This window comes from Setaria italica, chromosome I (assembly GCF_000263155.2).
Source record: "Setaria italica strain Yugu1 chromosome I, Setaria_italica_v2.0, whole genome shotgun sequence".
Lineage (NCBI taxonomy): Eukaryota > Viridiplantae > Streptophyta > Magnoliopsida > Poales > Poaceae > Setaria > Setaria italica.
In genome coordinates, this window is record NC_028450.1 from 25,424,371 (window position 1) to 25,443,980 (window position 19,610).

Genomic DNA, 19,610 nt, shown 5'->3' on the forward strand with positions numbered 1-19,610 from the left:
AAGTATACTCTATGGTCGGGTCATAGAATAGCTTATTGTGTGGTCAGCCCATCCAACGCACTAGAATAGTTACAATAACTTGAATGGTTTCCGACAACAATATAGCTGACTTACTAGAATTGATAGGTCCATTCTTGTATGTCGTAATTTACTAAAACTCGATTGTACCATAATTTATTTAAAAAAACATCTTGATTCCAAAAATTGTGGTAACTTCTAGTCCAAATTATGGTACAATCGATTTATAGTAAATTACGACATACAAGAATGGACATATCAATTCTAATAAGTCGACTACATTATTGTCTAAAATCATTCAAGTTAGTGTAACCATTCTAGTGCGTTGGATGGACTGGCCACACAATAAGCTATTCTATGGCCGGCCGTAGAGTATACTCTCCATTTTAATTGCATATTAGACCTTGACTACACAGTTTGCGTCTCCATGAGCAACAACTTCTAAATATAGGTGCCGATTTATGTCGTTTCATTTTGCGTGAAGTGGTAAATCCGAGGGGTACCTACCTAGAACACGAATTACCGCAAGAAGATAAACACATTAGCCTCCATGAGTGGGAGAATCCAGAGTACCGCCAAGGCTAGTCTTCATGAGTGGTAGAAAAATATGTTGTCAATGTGGACTCTAATGATGTATATATATGGTTCTATTTCCTTATTGTTATTTCGTATGCTTAAATTGAATTTATGTAACATATATTCTATGTCGATCACTATATCTTGTTTAATTCGGTCGCGCACTGGACTATTAGGGTGAAATTAGCGGGAACCAAAAGTTTTAAAAACTGGTGGGAAATAATTTTGGCAAATTCAAATTTCAATCGCTGAATTTTTTGGTGGGAACGATTTTTCCAGGGGCGGGTGACACCATCACCAATTCCTGTAAAGCCGTTTCCAGGACGGGTCATGGCGTCACCCACCCCTAAAGACACCATTATCAGGGGTGGATGCTGGCATCACCCGCACCTGAAGCCACCCGCCCTTGTAAACATATTTACAGGAGCGGCTTTACTCGCTCGTATAAATAGCTATTTGTAGTTACGTAGGAGTGGATGACACCTCCGACCTTGTAAATGTCATTTCAACCGTCCTATAAACCGTTTTTTAGTAGTGTCGAGACCGGCACGCGCTGTGCTGCTCCTGCACGGCCGGCACCAATAATCGCGCAGTGCAGCGTTATGATCCAGGCCTCTCCTAACTGGCCAGCTCGCAGCCGTGCACGGCGATAGTGGGCACGCTTCTCCTCGTGCCTCTCGTCCCGTCAGGGCGGAGACCGTACGCGTGCGTAGTAGCTAGCCATGGACCCGTTTCGTGGTACGCATACGGGTTGAAATGGAGGGTGTCGGTAGAGCATGAGTATGTGAGTTCCGATGTTGCACGTTTCTCCATCCTAAATTATAAATCTTTTTGATTTTTTAGATGTATAGATATTATTTATATCTAGATATAGAATATATTTAAATTCATAATAAAGTTTATAAATTTAAAAAAATCAAAACGACCTATAATTTGGGATTGAGGAAGTAGCCAGGTAGCCGGCAGCAGGTAGCCGGCAGGTACGGTACGACTGGTGACCGACGTCGTGCGCGATACACAGCACAGTGCCATACGGTCAAAAGTTGTAGATCGGGCCATGCATGCAAATCCGATCATAATTTTTACTGCAGATCTCTATACACGCAGGGAAGGCACGGCAAAGCAACATATATAGTGCACCCAGCACTGTCAGCCGTGCTCGTATGCCACACGACAATGGATCATACACGCTCTCGTATATACTTAGAAATTTGAAAATTCATAACTTTTGCATACAGGTTTGGATGAAGACAAACTTTATATGGAAATTGAAGGTTTTCACGAGATCTACAACTTTGTAATTGAAAATTATTTTATTTAAAGATGGTTAGATGTTCCAAAAATATAGGAATCTAGATGAACACCCAAGCGAAAGAGAAAGGTCCAAAAAAATGGTCTCAGAAAAGCAAAATATATGTCAATCAAATTCGGTAAACTCAAATTATTATAACCATTGGATCTATTATATTTTCTAAAAAATTACCCATCCCTGCTATTATGGAGATAGGCTAAAATAACCCACAAAATCTATATCTAAATTACCCACCTCTGCCACTACATAAAATAAACTAAAGTAACCCCTAATCTTCATCTAAATTACCATTATGCCATTATAAAAACTAATTAAAATAACCACTACATTTGCATCTAAATTGCCCACTACTAACATTTTACTAACTTTAAAGTAACCCTCTTAAATTTATATATAGATTACCCACATATACTATTGTATTAAAAATAACACGAAGTAATCCTAAATTTGAATCCAAATCACGTTCATGAAAAATATACCCTAAGGTAAACCAATATACGATTCCAAATTATCTATTTCTTACAGTGTTGATATAGAAAATAATAATTAAGATATATACGCATAATGTATGTCACAATTTATAAATATATAGAAGAAGTAATTAGAATATAGATTTCCAAGTTATAAATATAGCTCAAACTTAGTGAACTTATGCAATGTAAAGTGAAAATAGAAAGATTATCAATGTGGATGAAATCATTATAGACTACTCCCTCCGTCCTAAAAAAATAAGTCACCCAAGAAATTTTAAGGTAGATTAATAAGGAAGTAAAATAACCTTGATTGCCTCTATTTATTGGCTATATTGGGTACCAATTGACTCTTGCATGCCCGTATGGACATGTGCACAAGCTAAATTGAGAATAACGACTTTTTTTGGGATAAATTTTAAATCAAAGGATGACTTGTTTTTTGGACGGGGACAGTAACTACTAACTAAACTCTACATAATCCGATGAAATTAATAAGTACATATCTATACAAGTATTGGGTAAAAATATTTAACAAATACGAGAGAACTCAACGTAACAATTTTGATTGTTAGCTATGTGCCTTCATTTTCCCAGTTGGAGACTCCACATTAATTCTCAAAGACGTGCTAGGGAAAAAGATAAATGCTAAAAATTCTCACAAAATAAAAAACTTCAGGGCATCAATCCTGAAGAGCCATTAGTTTATTATTGTTTTCTAAAAAATTACTCACCACTATCATTATTAAAAGATTCTAAAGTAAACTCCTAAATCTATATCTAAATGACCTACCTCTAACATTATAACAAATAATCTACAGTAACCCCATTCATATCATTATAAGAAATAACTTAAAATATCCTTCTAATTTTGTATCTAAATTACACGCATATGAATCTAATTATCTGCATATTCATTATATAGAAATGTCCATAAATAAACCAATACATATGATTCTGAATTATCTATTTCTATCATTATAAATATAGAAATATTAAGTTAAGGTATATATGCATGATGACTGTCATCATGTATACAGTTTGTACATGTATGGGAGCAATGAAAAATACTAATTTTCATATTAAGTCATATGTAAACAATTTTAATTATTAGGTAGGAGTCTAGTTTTTAAATAACTTTCTAATACAATAACTCTTAAATTATTAGTCCGCACAGGTTGATGACCTAGTATTCATACAATAACTCCCTCCGTCTTGAAATGCAAGGCATCCTAAAAATTTTAGGACATATTAGCAGGATTAGCAAAAGACACGTGTACCCCTAAGTAAATGGTAGTTGCAGATAACAAGGAACTTATTTTTAGTAATAATTACCAATAAGTCACACTTATCTTGTTAATTGTAAAAATAATTAAATGGCAATCATCCAAATATGTCTACAATGCCTTATATTTGAGAACAAATTATGAAGAGTGAGTTCCCTTAGTGCCACAAAAATTAACATCGATCCCCTCAATGCCATAGATTTTCACGAACTTCCTTCATTGCCATAACATCTAAATTTTATACCCTCGATGCCACATCCGTTAGGAATCCATTTTTTTTTTGCAGTACACGTCGTTGGGAGAGTCACTGGCATAAGAAGATGTCATGTGTGCCCCTATTATGTTGATGAAGGAGCCCACTTGGAAGAAACCTTATCCTCTCCAACCAGTCCTCCTTTTCTTATCCTCTCCCATTCTTCTCCCCGCACACCGCAAACAAATCGATGAGAGGGAGGTGGAGGCGCGGGACACGGTGGCGCGGGACAAGGGCAGCGTTCAGCGGTGAGGCGCAAGATGGCGCACCCTCGAGGCTGGGCTCATGCCGCCCAAGCAGCACCCGCGCGCAGCCAGGCCAATGGCTATGTTTGAGTATGTTGTTGATAGTAACACCAGTTAGCTTACAACCAGCTAGCTCACTCATGAAACTATAACTAGCTAGCTCACTCATGAAACTATAACCAGCTAGCCCACACATGAAACTACATCTAGCCATGACACAACAAGCTAACCTTACATACCTGTAGCTGATGATGATAATATCCTAACAAATCCAGAACCAGAGAATGAATTTGTGGGAGTGGATGAGGAGAACCTATACCTAACCAATACATCCAAATATGGGGTTTCTCATGATGATGTTGTCTCTGAATCTGAGTCTGATTCCTGACAAATTCTATGAGAAAGAGGATGGATTAGTAGGAAAGGATCTTGTACCACCTCTGATTGTTGCTTATGACAAAGAAGACCCACCAAAGAGTGATCCAGGAAGAATGATCCTATACTGCTCAAGGAAAGTGGAAGATGGATGTAGGTGGAGGTTATATGCTATTACTATGGATGATGAACTAATAATTGAGGTAACTTTATTGTTTTTTGTGTTTATTTGGATACTGTTGGGTTGAATGCAAACTATGATAACCTATTATCTTGTGTCTCTTATCAGGTGAGGAAGAACCCTCGAGCACATACATGTACTAGTGCACGGAGAAGTCATTTGGTGAAGCATGCAACCAAGTTTTGGGTGTGCGATGTTGTCAAAGATTGGCTCATTGCAAATTCAAGCTGAGGGGCAAAGGAACTGCAAACTAAGATAAAGGAAAAGTATAAGGTAGAAGTGCCATAAAAGAGGGTGTACCAAGTTAAAGAGCTAGCACATAATCAACTATTTGGTGATTGCGACAACAGCTTTGATAGCTTATATAAGTTTAAGATAGAGGTGAAAAGGTTATGCCCTGGTAGTATTGTAGCAATTGATCATCTGTAACGACCCAGATTGATTAAGCCAAGTTTTAATCTTAAGACAAGCCCCCTGATCTGGTCAACTCAGCCTCCTTTAGCCATTCCGGCTAAGTCTGGAGAATCAGCCCGACCTAGCGCCTTAAGGTGGGTTTATCTTTGGAAAATTGAACAGAACCTCAAGAAAACCCTTTATAGAAGTTGGAGAACGAAGTTCCTACAACAACTTTGTTAATTGGACCTTGGTCTAATTCACCTCCGAAGCTTCCCAAAATTAGCAGCTCAAATCAGCCCCGACCCTTGAAAACCAGTCGAACCGCTGTTTTTCTCTAAGTACTAAAAGCGGGCGTTCCTTCCTACTTTGGAGCTTGGAATCCCTGAATCCACCGTGTCTTTGAACTCAGTCCTTTTGCAAAAATTGGACCTTGTTCCGTGTGCTACAACTCTTGTAAAGGAAGTCAACATGGTGCGGTTTGGAAATCGGGAGATCAAGAGGCTTGAAGATGGGCCCGGCAGAGGATCTCGCGGATCCGTCGACCAGATAGCGCCAGAGCGCGCGTGCGCCGCGCCTCAGAGCGTCACCGCCGCGTGGCGTGGCCTCACCAGAGAGCGCCGCCTCGCCCAGTCGCCGGCTGCGACAAGATGGAGCAGCGCGCCTCTTTTCCAGACGCGCGCAGAAGCGCCCTGCAGACCCTTCCGCCCCATCTCGTCTCGCCCGAGACCTCGCCTCCCACGTGCATCTGCCTCACCTAGATCCTCAGCCGCGCGCCCCAACACCTTCCAGCCCTCCCGTCACACCTCCGTCGCGCAACGCACGCGCGCACCCCGCGACGCTACCGTCTCCGCCAACCACTGCGCAGGTAGTGATAGCTCCTTCCCCCGCCTCGCCAATAGCGTGCCCCGGCAAAGCCGCTAGTCCCGCGCATGCTCGCGTCACCACTCGCCTTGTCTCCTCACCTGCAGTGCCCTCGCCTGTAGTACCTTTCCCTCTCTCCTGTCCACCAATGGCGCCGCCGCCCTGGATGGCCGCGACCATACATGCGCGCAGACCAAGCAAATCAATGTGCCCGGCAAACCCACTTCGCCCCAGCCCCAAATCCTTGCTGCCCAACCAGGGCAAGTTTGCGCTCGAGCTCGCCAATGGAGGCGTCGACCAATCGCCACCACGGCAGAGCACTTCTTCTCCCTCGATCTTATCCTCACACCCGCTCAATGCTCGTTTCCATCCTCCGAGCACTTCCGCGCTACTATAAAAGGGGTACCGAAGCCTCTCACTGGAGTTCCCTTCGCTACCACCGCCCTTGCCATGCTACTTGCTCTGTTCTTCTCCACCGCACTCGCTGCCACACACTCCTCTGCTTCACGCCCAAGCGCCGCCGCCTGAGCTCTCTGTGGAGCTCCCCCTTCCGCCCAACACCACGCCTTGCCAACCCCACCAGCTGCTTCCCCATCCTTTCGTGCAGCGCAAGAGCTTGCTCGTTATCCACAAGAAGCACCACCGCCGCCGGAACACCGTCGTTCCCCGTTCCGCTTTGGCTCGTTCCTTTACGACCCTAAGACCTCGTCAGTAGGACCGGAGGTGAGCTGCCGACCCCTTCCAGCTCGCTTGACCCTGTCCGACTCGCCCGAGTGCTGTCTACCTCGCCCGACTCGCCCGAGTGTTGTCTGCCTCACCCGAGGGCTCGGTTGTGTCTTTTTCTTTTAACCGAGGGTATCTGTGTAAAATTTTGAGAACTTCTCTTTTTTAAATCTGAGGATCTTGGTGCAGTTATTCCTTAATTCTAAGGGTCAGATCGTATGTTTTCCCCGATCCGACTCTTTTAACTCGTTTGGAATCAGCAGAAGCTTGGAAATTTCATCTTAAATTGAGGAAAAATCAGAAAAATATGAAATCACTTGGGTTGGAATCCTTGCTCTCAGTAGAATCCAATAAAAGTGGGTTTTGCACCCCTTTTTCTTGTAGTTTTGCTATAGTTTTTGGGATAAATCCTTGCAAGTTCTGTTGAAATAACCGTCTAAGTGCCTCACCCTCGCATTGCATTCGTGTAGAGCTGAACCTCGCCGACGGCACGTACGAGCTTCACCCGGCGCCGGAAGATGAAGTCGTAGCTGAGCCGCCGCCTGCAGAAGTCGAGCCCGTGCTCGCCGAGGACCAGTTCGCCACCGCCCCTCTTGAAGGCAAGCCCTGGAGCATAACCTAGTTGTTCTAAACTTGTGCATGCCTTCTGTTGTTATGTGTGTGCATTTACGTTCCAGGAGTTGTTTGAAACCGTAGATACTTGACTTAGTTCCCTTTGATCTGAACACTAGTATGATAGGCCGAGTAGTTGCAATGCTTAAACAGGACTCGGTAAAAGTCGAGTGATTCCCTGTCACTCGCGAGTTATAGGAGTTGCTTGCTCTCCTTTTTGTTACAACTATAAGGACGATGGACGGGGCAGGGCTCTGTGAACTATTTTGGTGGTCGGTGGATGGCCCCGTCTGTCTACATGAAATTGGACTAAGGTCAAAAGGTGATGGTGTTCGTGAAAAAGTGTTTGAAAGTACTAATTTCATACCTAGTACGGGATGGGGAAGCCTAGTACCTGATTGAACTAGGGCGTGGCTTATACCCATGCTGTCCCTGGAACGAGGTTCCCATGGTGCATCATGTGGGTGCAAGTGCGGTCACAGTGTAGCAATAGACCGGGACTGTGGAGCATTGCATGCCAAGGGAAGTTTGGACCTGACACGCGCCTGGGAATTGATGGGGACGGCTGACAAAGGAAGCGACCTTCATGGTGCGCGGATGTCATGAGATTAGGTTCGCCATGCATGGTTAAGAAATTCGAATCGATTCGTCTGCCTCTCACAGTTTGGGACTGCTTGATCGCTATGCTACACTGAGTAAGAATGGAAGATGTTGGTAATATAAATTTGTTACTTGTTTAATTGCTTGGAAACCACTGCTTGTTTAGTATAGCTGCTAACTTAGATTGGTAAATAAACGTAGAACTTGTGGCTAAAATATTGAAAGTAAGGACCTACTGTAGTCGCTTTTGGCAAAAACAAACCCCTCAGCCAGAAAGCTTGCATGTCTAGAAGTTGGTGGATTAGAACCAACCGTCGGTTAAGTCTTGTTGAGCATAGTTGCTCAGCCTTGCTTGTGGCACATCTTTCAGGTGATGTTGAAGCCCCTGAGTTTGCTGCTTGTGGCACTTGGCCTCCCCAGCTTCCTCCTGGGTGGACAGTCGAGTGGGATCCCTACTCGGACGGTGAGGACAGGGATCATTGATGCCATGATCGACCTTATTGTGACATCCGACTCCGGCGCTAGCTTCTGTTTGTTTATTTCCGCTGCTTAAGAACTCTGCAAACTTGCTTGAATTTTGAAACTGTTGTTGTAATTAATTAATGTACTTGTTTAACTTGGATGATCTATTGATTTCTCTAGAACCACTCACCTTCGTGTGAGCTCTGCTTTCTCGGTCCTGTGTAGTGGTTTATCGGATGTAATCCGACGAACTGCCGAGTTAACTTGATTAAAGCATATGATTGCGTGTCAGGCGACTTAATTGTGCTTTAGCTGAGTTAATCCGAGCGGTTCCGCCACATCATCGCACCATCCAAGGAAATATTAGGTTCAAAAGGATGTTTTTTGCATTGAAACTTTGCACATATGGTTTCCTTAGGGGATGTAGGCCATATTTGCCAATAGATAGTACTTTTTTAACAGGCAAGTACAAAGGATAGTTAGCAAGTGTATGTGTTGTAGATGGACACAGCTGGATGTATCCAGTTGCTTTTGGAGTGTTTGACTCTGAGACAAATGACAATTAGATCTAGTTTATGGAAAGGCTTAGAGAAGATATAGGAACACCACATGGGTTAGCTATTTGTACTGATGCTGGGCAATCTGTCATGGCTGGAGTGCAACACGTGTTCCCATCAGCTGAGCATAGAGAATGTTTGTTCCATTTGGTGTACAACTTCAAGAAAAAATACAATGGCAATATGTTTGATGACCATATTTGGGCAGCGGCTTATTCATGGTCTCCTTATTTTTTGATAAGCATTGGAAAAGCAATGGATGAAGCTAGAATAGATGCAATGGATTACATAAGGCAATATCACACCAAGATATGGATAAGAAGCCAGTTCTTAACTCACTGCAAGGTTGACTATGTCACCAACAACCTTGTAGAGAGTTTTAATAACTGGATAAAGAGCTGGAAGGGATTGAATTTGGATGACTTCATGGACAAGATAAGAATTCTTCTTATGGATAAGTGATATACAATGAGGACAATTTCTAGAAAGATGGGAGGCCTTATTTTGCCACATGTCATGAAGAAATTGAGGTATCAAAGTTTCAATTTGGATACGAAGGTGTGTGCAAGCTTAGATGAAGTTGCAAAAGTGTGTGTCAAGGGAAGAAATGGGTACAGTGTGTGGTGAACCTACAAGAAAGAACTTGTTCTTGTAGGAAATTTCAAGTCTCATGCATTCCATGCTTACATGCTATTGCATTTATCACTAAGATGCGTCAGCCTTTGGAGAATTATGTTGACTCCTATTATTCAGTTGAGAAGTTTAGGGCTGCATATGAGAATTTTATCCCTGCCCTTACTGACAAGGCTAGTGGCAGTAGTCAGACCATGGATTCTTCATGCATTCACCACTTCTCAAGTCCACTACTAGAAGAAGAAAGAACCAGAGGTACAAAGGGTGTGCTGAGAACACAACAAGCACAACACACAAGAAAGGGCAGCATAGATTGCATAGGATATGGACACCATTGGCACAGATGCAAAGATGGTGATCTAGATGACATAGCAGCCATGCTAGCTGAGAGGTATTAATATCTGTCCTAATAACACTCCAAGTTGTAGTGTATGCATTTTTGTACTAATATAAGAAATTCTGTTATGTTATGTAGAGGCCACCAAACAAGGAGAAGAAAAGCAATGAAACTAGGAACAGTCTGTAGTTGCTAGCTCTACCTCAAAACACACACCAATGTGTTTTCCTCCAAGGTGAGCCTTTGTCAACATGTTATTGCTTCCTATTTTGAAATTACTAAATTCTAATTCAGCTATTTTAATCTATACTACAGCCAAGGATATTTGAATAACCTGAGCTCTACTATAATTGATAAGTAAGTTGATTTCATTTTATTTGAATACATCAATTTGACTTTAATTTTAGTTTATTTCAGTACATCTATTTGAGTACATTTCGTTTATGTGTAGGTCTACATGTGGCTCAAGCCAACCTAAGCCTCTCACCATTCAATACCCGCCAAGCTCTTCTGAACCTACACTAGCACCTGCACTCTCCAAGCTTAAAGGGAAGAGAAAGATAGGAGGGAAAGCAAAAATGGAATCAAAGGCAAAGAAGGCAAAGGCTACAGGCAAGTCAAAGAAGAAGCAAAAATTGGTGCCACCTCAAAGCCCTGCCATGTGTATCCGAAGCAAAACTCCTCCTGACAGCCCTGCAATGGGCACTAGAAGCAAAAGAAAATCCTAGAATGAATTTGCAGCTACATGTCTTGTCACTTATTTTGCTTGGTATGTTTGATGAGATTTGCATGATGTATGTGATGAGAAACTTGAAACTTATGTTGTCTGTTTGATGAGAAACTAGAAACTCATGTATCATGCATGTCTGATGAGAAACCACATACTCATGTGACCTAAGCAATGTTATGTTGGTATTTATTTGAACAATGTGATGCATCTCCCTGTGTGTTTACATATGAAATTGAATTTACTATAAACTATTGTGTCACTTGTGCCACCAAACATTGTTGTAATATTTGTGTAAGAGATATCTTTATCTGTTATGGCAGTAAAGGGAAAGAGCCAAAATATACGTCGTTCCATTGGAGGGGCAAATGGGTCTTTTCCCTAGAAATTTAACAGCAGCATAGCAACTCGCTAACGGATGTAGCATTGAGGACATAAAATTTAGATGTTATGAAAGTTCGTGAAAATCTATGGCACTGAGGGGGATCGATGTTAATTTTTGTGGTACTGAGGGAATTCACTCAATTTTGAATCCTTGGATACCTTGTATGAAAGGATGGAGGGAGTAGACTATAAAGGCCCAACGGTTTTGGGTTGGCAGGTTCGTTATGTTCTCACCAAGTCACATGTAATGAAATTGCACTATTGCAGACTCAAATGGATGGTGGTTCACCTTGCACCATGTTTAGAAATCTTGCATTTGATTTAGAAGGCAATTAATTACAATTTGGTAGTCTTGATCATTTGTTGGGTTGGGTCGAGTTCGGGTTGGGTTCTTTTGGATTTCGGGTCAAAAAAGTTGGCCCACGCCCGACCCATGCCAACTATCAGGTCGGATTTTTTGACCCACGCCCAACCCGTCACATGGTCGGGTCGGGTCGGGTTCGGATTTTTATGTGCAATTTTCGGGTTGAATCGGGTTTTTTCGGGTTTTGGATCAAAAATTTTAGCCCATGCCTGACCCATGGTTTAGATCGGGTCATAAATATTGGACCGCTCCTACCCAACATATTGATCGGGTCGGGTTGGGTTTCTTTCAGGTGGTTCGGGTCGGGTGGCATATGATCATGTGTACAATTTGGATGATAGTTAAAACCATGATCTTGATTTCGAAGGCAATTACTCGAGAAGCTTTCCTATTTCTGAACATCGGTGTGCTCTATCTATAGCCTAAAAGAGAGAGAAAACTAACAGAAAAGGCAAAGTATCGATCCAATGCACCACCCAGCCCAACCAAAGGCACCTTTGCTCTTGCTTGCCTTGAAAAAAACCGTGTTCATTTACACTCTCCGTGATAGTGGGTCTCACCTCGCCGAAGTAAACGGCATTTGTCGCCTCTTGATCCAACACAACTACAGAAGGCAACTCACGTTTCCTTTTCTTGCCGCGCTTACCACAGAATCCATCGCCCTGCCATATATATATATAACCTTGCTGCTGCCTCTGCTCACCGCCACCCACCCCCACCCTACGCTTACATGATCCCACATCCTTGCGCGGCGTGGTCGCACTGCTACGGCACCGCCCAACGCCATACTCGCCTCCTCCTTCCTCGCGCCGTCCTATCCTGGTAGGCCTCCCCTCATGGCCGTGCACGCCCAGTACGCCGCCTACGCCTTCCCCCATGACCCCCGCGCCATCACCAGGTTCGTCTCCCAATCCCCTTCTCTTTATTCGTCCGCTCCATCTCTCGCTAGCTCATGCGCTCCCCCTCGCCGCCTTCCGTTATTCGTCCTCGACGAAACCGCCACTCGATTCCTGACCCGTGTGTGTCATGTTCCATAGGCCAGCGCTGGACAACGCAATGATCAGCGCGCCGGTGTTCCTCGGCGAGCCCGGCGGCGGCGGCGGCCACCCGCTGGCCGCCGCCGCGGGCGGCAACATGGTGTTCAGCGACCTCACCTGCATCGTCAACAACAACGACGACAGCGGTTGCGCCGGGCAGCCGAGGAAGCGCGCGCGGGTGGGCGACGTGGCCGGCGCGGGTTTGATCACGGACCTGCAAGGCCAGCGCGCTCTACCGCCGCTGCCGGTGTCAACGACGCCGCAGGCGTTCGCGGCCGCAGGGGACGTGCAGAGCATCAGGATGCTCTGCTCTGGCGCCGCGTCCACCAGTGGGCGCCCGGCCAGCCTCGCGCCGGAGTCGCAGGGCCTCCTCTCCCACCTCTACCGCCACGGTGTCGAGATGGACGCGCTCATCCGCATCGAGGTGCGTTGGTTACTTGATTTATAACGGCACCCTGTTTGGTTGGCTCTGTCGTGAATGTCGTCTCATGTGCTCCGGCTTTGGTTTGGATTCCGCGCGCGCAGAACGAGAGGCTGCGAGCAGGGCTGCAGGAGGCGCGGCACCGGAACGTCGGGGCGGTGGTGTCGGCGGTGGAGCGGCGCCTGCGGGCGGCCGAGGCCGAGCTGGCGCGCGCCCTTGCGCGCAACGCGGAGCTCGACGAGAGGCTCCGTCAGACGGTAGCCGAGGGCCACGCGTGGCAGGACGTCGCCAGGAGCCACGAGGCCGTCGCGGCGGGCCTCCGCGCCACGCTCGACAACCTCCTGCGGTCACCACGCGCCGAGGGAGCCGAGGGCGACGCCGAGGACGCGGAGTCGTGCTGCTTCGAGTTCGAGCAGGAGGAGGAGGAGGGTGCGGCAGAGGCGTCCGCCGGGACGACGAGGGCGGCGTGCAGATCGTGCGGCGCGGCGGACGCGTGCGTGCTGCTGCTGCCGTGCCGGCACCTGTGCCTGTGCGGCTGGTGCGAGGCGGTGGCCGAGGCGTGCCCCGTATGCGCGGCCACCAAGAACGCCTCGCTCCACGTACTCCTGCCCTGACCAGACGTATGTGTTCGACCGAGGGCTGTGCATCCATCTCCCCAATGCTTTTCATCGATGCATCGGTTCGAGGAGTCGTCAGAAAAAAATAACTGACTGATGGATCGGAGATTTGGAGTTGGAACTGCATTGCGGGAGGGAACTGGCCACGCAATATGAAGGCAAAGAAATCAAAGAATGGGTTCTGGCGCTGCTGGTCATCGCCTCGATCGAGCGGACGTCAACACTGCTGCTGGACTGGTACGGGAAACGACGCAAGAAAGGCGATCACCGAGTGGTTGAAGGCTAAGCAAACGCTTCGTAAAAAGACGTGAGCTTGTGTACGTGACATAGGAGCAGAAACGTCTACAAGGAACATGGCAAGTACTATACTGTAGAAGTTTTATAGGAAATTTAGCAGTGCCGCCAAGCCTCAACTTGTACAGGTACTGCTGTCTTCTCCGTTGCAATTCGCAAAGCAAGATGACTATAAACAGTTTAGAGTTCCAAAGTTTCTGTCGAGACAGTTTCAGAGTTAAGGTTGACATTAGGAAATAAAAGAAAACAAGCTTAGTAGCTTGGGTGCCAAGGTCGAAGGTAAACACACGGTAGAGATGCCAGAAGCTGCCCGTGCCACGCCCGCCCTTGTCCGTCGCTTCAACGTGCCACCTGCCATATGTTACTTTTTTTTAAAAAAAAACGCCATGGCATCTGTTACTGTTGCCAACGCCCATCTGTGCGACACACTAGGTCACTAGTGGTGTTGCATGTGACCGACCGTGTCGCTGTTGTGTGATGCCTCTGACTCTGCCGAATCCTAAAACCAAAGCAACGCGGCACACAGTTGCAACCTGTTACCCTAGCTAGATTGTAGAATCGATCAGGCCTAGCAGCAAGTTTGCATTCTACGTGATGTGAAGTGCCATACACGCGTGTCTGCCGCGATCGGAGCAGGTCAACCGACCGTCGGTGCTGGCTTCTCGTTCCCTATCCAGCAGCAGTAGGTGATCTGATTCTGATGTGCTTTGGCGGATGAAAACCACGGCCTGACCGAACGGAGGCGAACGGCGAACCTAACATGTGTTTTGCAAACCTTACATGAACATCTTGGTTTCGATCGCGAAAGGAATTTTAGAACAGAGGCGAACGACGAACCTAACATGTGTTTTGCAAATCTTACATGAACATCTTGGTTTCAATCGCGAAAGCAATTTTAGAATAAGGGGGTGTTTGGATACTAGGTGCTAAACTTTAGCAGTATCACATCAGATGTTCAGATATTTAGGAGGACTAAACATGAGCTAATTATAAAACTAATTGCAGAATCCTCGTGCTAATTCACGATACGAATCTATTAAGCCTAATTAATACATCATTAGCGCATGGTTACTGTAGCACCACATTGTCAAATCATGGACTAATTAGGCTTAATAGATTCGTCTCGCGAATTAGACTCCATCTGTGCAATTAGTTTTGTAATTAAACTATGTTTAATACTCCTAATTAATATCCAAACATCCGATGTGACAGGTGTTAAAGTTTAGCACGGGTATCAAACACCCCCTTAGTACTACTAATTAGCATCAAACATCCGATGTGACAGGTTAAACTTTAACCGGTGGGACCTGAGTTGTGGACGTATCTGCTTTAGATGTGACGGATCAGTGCTTAACCAAATCAAGAGAATGCGTCGGTGTCAGTGCTCTCTCGCCTAGGAGAGTAGATGATACTTCAGTCTCATTACTTGTTCTGTCAGGCTCTGGCGCAGCGTCATGGAAGCTTCATGCACTACTACACTTGTTTTCCTTTTGAATGTAGTAGTATCATGTAGCATCCGCCAGTCTCCATGCCAATATATGTTAAAGAAAATTGCTTTACCCATACCGTCTTTGGTCTGACAATGCAATATCCATCAGGATCTCTAGACCAATTGAATAATCAAACAACCATTCGAATAAGATAATCTTGTTAGACGCCAAATATGTCTGAACATGGGGAGTACATCACTAGCTATCTCTATAGATTAATAGCCTGTTATGTTCCTTCCGATGCAAACATATATATACGTTGCGATCAGATGAGTTAAGCGAGAGCCGGTCCACGAGAAGATGACCGGAGACCAAACCACTTGGAAGCAGGAGAGCAGCAATATACTAGTGGCCGGTGCCGGCGTCGTGAAGGCAGGGCTCGGCTGCTCTGGCCGCCCGGCCGGCCGGTCATGTGTTCGGTGCTCCAGCAAAGTCAGGTCAGAATGAGCACGGCAGCTAGACCACCTTGTTTTGTCGCCGTCAAGTTTAGAGGGGGGGCGAGCTGTCCGGTGTCCTTTGCTTGATCGGTGAGCAGGAACATGATGGATGCCCATCCCCGAGTCAGTGGAGTCCATCAGTCACGTAACTGCTCCTGCCACTGCCTGTCGAGCACGCCCGGATAATTTAGCTTTCAGCAACAAGAAACCATCCGTTCATCTCGGTCGCCGTTGCCACGATGGGTGCCATCGATGGGTAGTGCGTGACGCGGAGAGACGACGACAGGATCGAGATCGAAGGCGTTGTTTGGTTCCGAGCACGCGTCATTTCGATCGTACCATCTCGAACGCAAACGAGAGGGATCGATCGATTGATCGGTGGCACGAGATGCATGCGCACGGCTGGAGTTCTTGGACCGGTAGAGCACGAGGTGGTGGGGCGTGTAATGAGCGCTTATGTTGACCGGCGAAGGGGACCAGCAGGCCGATCGAGAGGCAGCAGCTCTCAACTTCCGACGGCAATCGATGGGGGACAAGGACAAGCGGCAGAGGACTCAAGCCGGTGGGTTGAGGGCGTTCAATCTTGCCGGAAATGAAGGGGATCTGAGATCTTGGAAAAAGGAGACATCCAAGTACGGCGCCTCGTTTCGATTGATTGATTGCTTTATTTAGCTGTCTCTATAGCTAGTTTATGGCGTTGCGACGACGCTGTTACATGCTACTATTACTGTACTATACTATGTTGGAGGGTGATCGACAGTGTGGTCCGGCCAATGTGATCGTACTGGTGGTACCAGAAGTGTCTAGTGTTGTTCAGTACTGTGAGATGAGGTGCCAGTTTGATCCAACCCAATGCTTTTGAATCAAGATCTAGCTTAACACCGATCGAGATTGCCAGCGGCACCCAATTCCAGATGTAAGGAATACAAAAGGGAATTAGGTGCGGATATCAACACTAGCTAGGTCTAGGTCAGAAAGAATTGTAGTTGGGGTAGCATCTTTCAGGTAAGCTCAAATCTGCATAGCAGAAAGCTTAACATATTGTGCAACCTGTAGTAAAATAAGCGTCTGGTCAATGCTACGGTATCATTTATCAGGGAGAAGACTCTCTTTGCTTCCATGCTACTACAACTGCTGGATAATAATTTAGTTGATCAGGGAGTGGTACTTGGCAATTGGCATGCCTAACATGGCTATTGAAAACATTTGTAAGACTAAGTGAGTTACTTATGTGTGCACCACAAGGTTTTGACTTGAATTTTTATAGTTCGTTCTAACTTAGCTCTCACGTCCCATTAGCTTACTGCTTCCTTCAGCCAGCATAATTTCGCTGACATGCATGCAGACTTCGGAACGCTAAGAACTGACAATATAAAACAGCTAGTTCAACGATGATTTTTGAACTCTACGTACTACACTGTGCATGACGCACGATCCGAGAAGATGGATACATTTCTAGGACCGATTCCTGCTCATGGAATGCTGACCGCCATCTCCTTGCTTATCCTACGAGAATGAGACTATCAGACTGAACTGGTGAGGAGAACAGCCAAAACATGTCACCAGGAGTATCAATGACCGATCTTTTCTTGAGGAACTATAGACCAAGACCGACTTAGTCTCGGACCGCTGAAGCTAATCATTGGCCTTTTCCTTGCGTCGTGTTGACGAGGCCAACAAACGTCGGAAGCAGAAATCAACAAGCTTGGGACGATCGCGCGTGGCGACAATGAACGGTGCTGGTGTAAACCGCTCTTGCAGGAGAAATTGAAATTGAAGGTGCAGTCAGAGATGGCATGTGAAGCTGCAGGCCTGCAGCGCGTTCATGCTGGGAGCTTCAGCTCAGCTTGCAGGTTTGATTATTGCGTTCTGACTTGGAAATTGGAATTCGGGTCTCTTCTGTTCGGTCTCGGAAATTTGGCCGGTGTAGCAGACACAGCAGCCTATACATTGTGAACATGGGCACGGAGATGCAGATCAGTAGTCAACAATATCGAGCTCTATATGTTATCCTGCCTCGTCATCTCTACATCAAGATGCAGAAGCATTCAAACTTGTGCTACCTATACTAGTAGTACCATTGGGAGTACATGAAGAAACACGAGACATTAGTTTTGGGCTTGAAATACAAGTACATGTACGGGCTTGTAAAGTTTGAAATTATTTGGAAATATAAATCCATCTATATTTGTCATAAATAGTGAAACTTTTTTTATATATCTTTCACAATGAGTGCCTAAAACTTTGTATATGACAACACAAGATTGGCACACAATGTTTTAAATATCGTCAGCCTTCTCCACCCGCTAAAAGCACCGCTATTGCCTGCTATATCAACTGCAGCAGTTGTAATATCAGCTCTTCAGAGTCACTATAGCCCGCTATTTAAAACATTGTCGGCACTTGGCACTGTTTTAACTTTTGAGAAATTCTCCCATAATAGATAACTCATTACATTTAAATATTATATTTTACACTAGATATTACTTTGAAAAATGTCATATTAGAGACGGTGTGAATGTCCTAATAAATTTATATTTCTGATCAGAGAGTATATGGCTTTTAAGACTTAACATGAACTTTCATTCGCAGTGTCAATTATTAAATTGTTAGATGAACCTATGTAGATCTCCTTACACGTCATTAGTTTATGGTCACAGAGAATCACTAGGAGCAAACTACGATAAGCATCAAAGAGCAGATCATGCCTTAGCTTGCCTAGTGTAGATCATCTTGCTTGTGGTCCTAAGAGAGATACAATTCCACCCAGCCTACTAGGTCTCCTATGGAGACAAGCTTGTAAATGCACACATGTACACCAACCGTATAGTAATATGCTGAACCCGTGATCCGGCACGGACGTAACGTACGTAGTTGGACGCGTCAACAGTGTAAGGGATGGATCCCAACGGCGGCCGCTGCGGCATTCACGGCCTTGCCTAATTCCTGCCGGTACACGTACGTTGCCAGCAGCTTGATCAATTTGGCGGGAAAGGGAAGCCCATATAAAGTGAGCTCGAAATGGACCGCTAGAATTGAAGGTTGCGTTAGAGCGACGGACAAGTTTGGTATATGTAGGGCACTATATATGCGTAACAGTAAAACTTGTGAAGCAGTTTGCTTGAAACTTAGTACGTCCCAAAAATTTACATACTTCCTCCATTTTAAATTGTATATCGTTTTTCCATTTTTAGATTTATAACTTTTAGCATGCATTTAGACACAGTGTATATCTAGATGAATAACAAAATATATAAATCTAAAAATATCAAAATGACTTATAATTTGGGACGGATGCGGTAGTTATTAAGAAGAGCTCGCAAGGAGTTTGCTTGAAATTTTATACGTTATTGAGAAAACAGTTTAGGGATGAGTTGGATTGCTTGTGAAGCAGGCATAATAAGGCTCATGATCCATTACAAGTTCTTCTTAGTAGGGGTAAGTAGGTAACTATGGCCGCTGGAAACAAAGCTAGGAACCGGTCGAATGGAAGTGCGCAACGAGTAGTTGACGACGGATGGGAGAGGAGGCTTGGAAACCGGAGCACGAGCAGGCCATGGCGACGTCCATCTCTGGCGGTGGTGGTGGTGCGTGCTGCCCGGAGCCCGGCAATGTACGTGCTACCTGGTGATCGATGACGATAGGCTTGGTGATCTTTGCGTGAGCCGGCCGGGTCAGAAGGGGCGCGCGCGTGCTTTCCTCTCCCGCCCCGCGCTGTGAACACGATCAAAGCGGTGGTGGTCACGCACGCCATAGCGGTGTCCTGGTGGCTGCTTGCAGGCGGTTGGGTGTTTAGTTATGATCACGATCGACGTTTAAGTTATGCGCAGTGCAGCCGATCAGTTCCGCAATTTATTGGCAGGACCCTGGCAGATCAGCTAGGCTTTAGCTGACATGTATGGACAGGTCGATCTCTAGCTCGGAGTTAGGTGCTGGGAGAAC

At 45.4% G+C, this 19,610-nt stretch overlaps 1 protein-coding gene across 1 annotated transcript; it reads left to right on the forward strand.

The window, feature by feature from the left end:
• Positions 1-12,086: 12,086 nt before the first annotated feature.
• Positions 12,087-14,012, forward strand: LOC101765852 (probable BOI-related E3 ubiquitin-protein ligase 3). Its single transcript, XM_004952550.2, has 3 exons — positions 12,087-12,270; positions 12,410-12,833; positions 12,935-14,012. Exons 1-3 carry the CDS (start codon positions 12,209-12,211, stop codon positions 13,442-13,444), a joined length of 996 nt encoding a protein of 331 aa, XP_004952607.1. The 5' UTR covers positions 12,087-12,208; the 3' UTR covers positions 13,445-14,012.
• Positions 14,013-19,610: the final 5,598 nt, after the last annotated feature.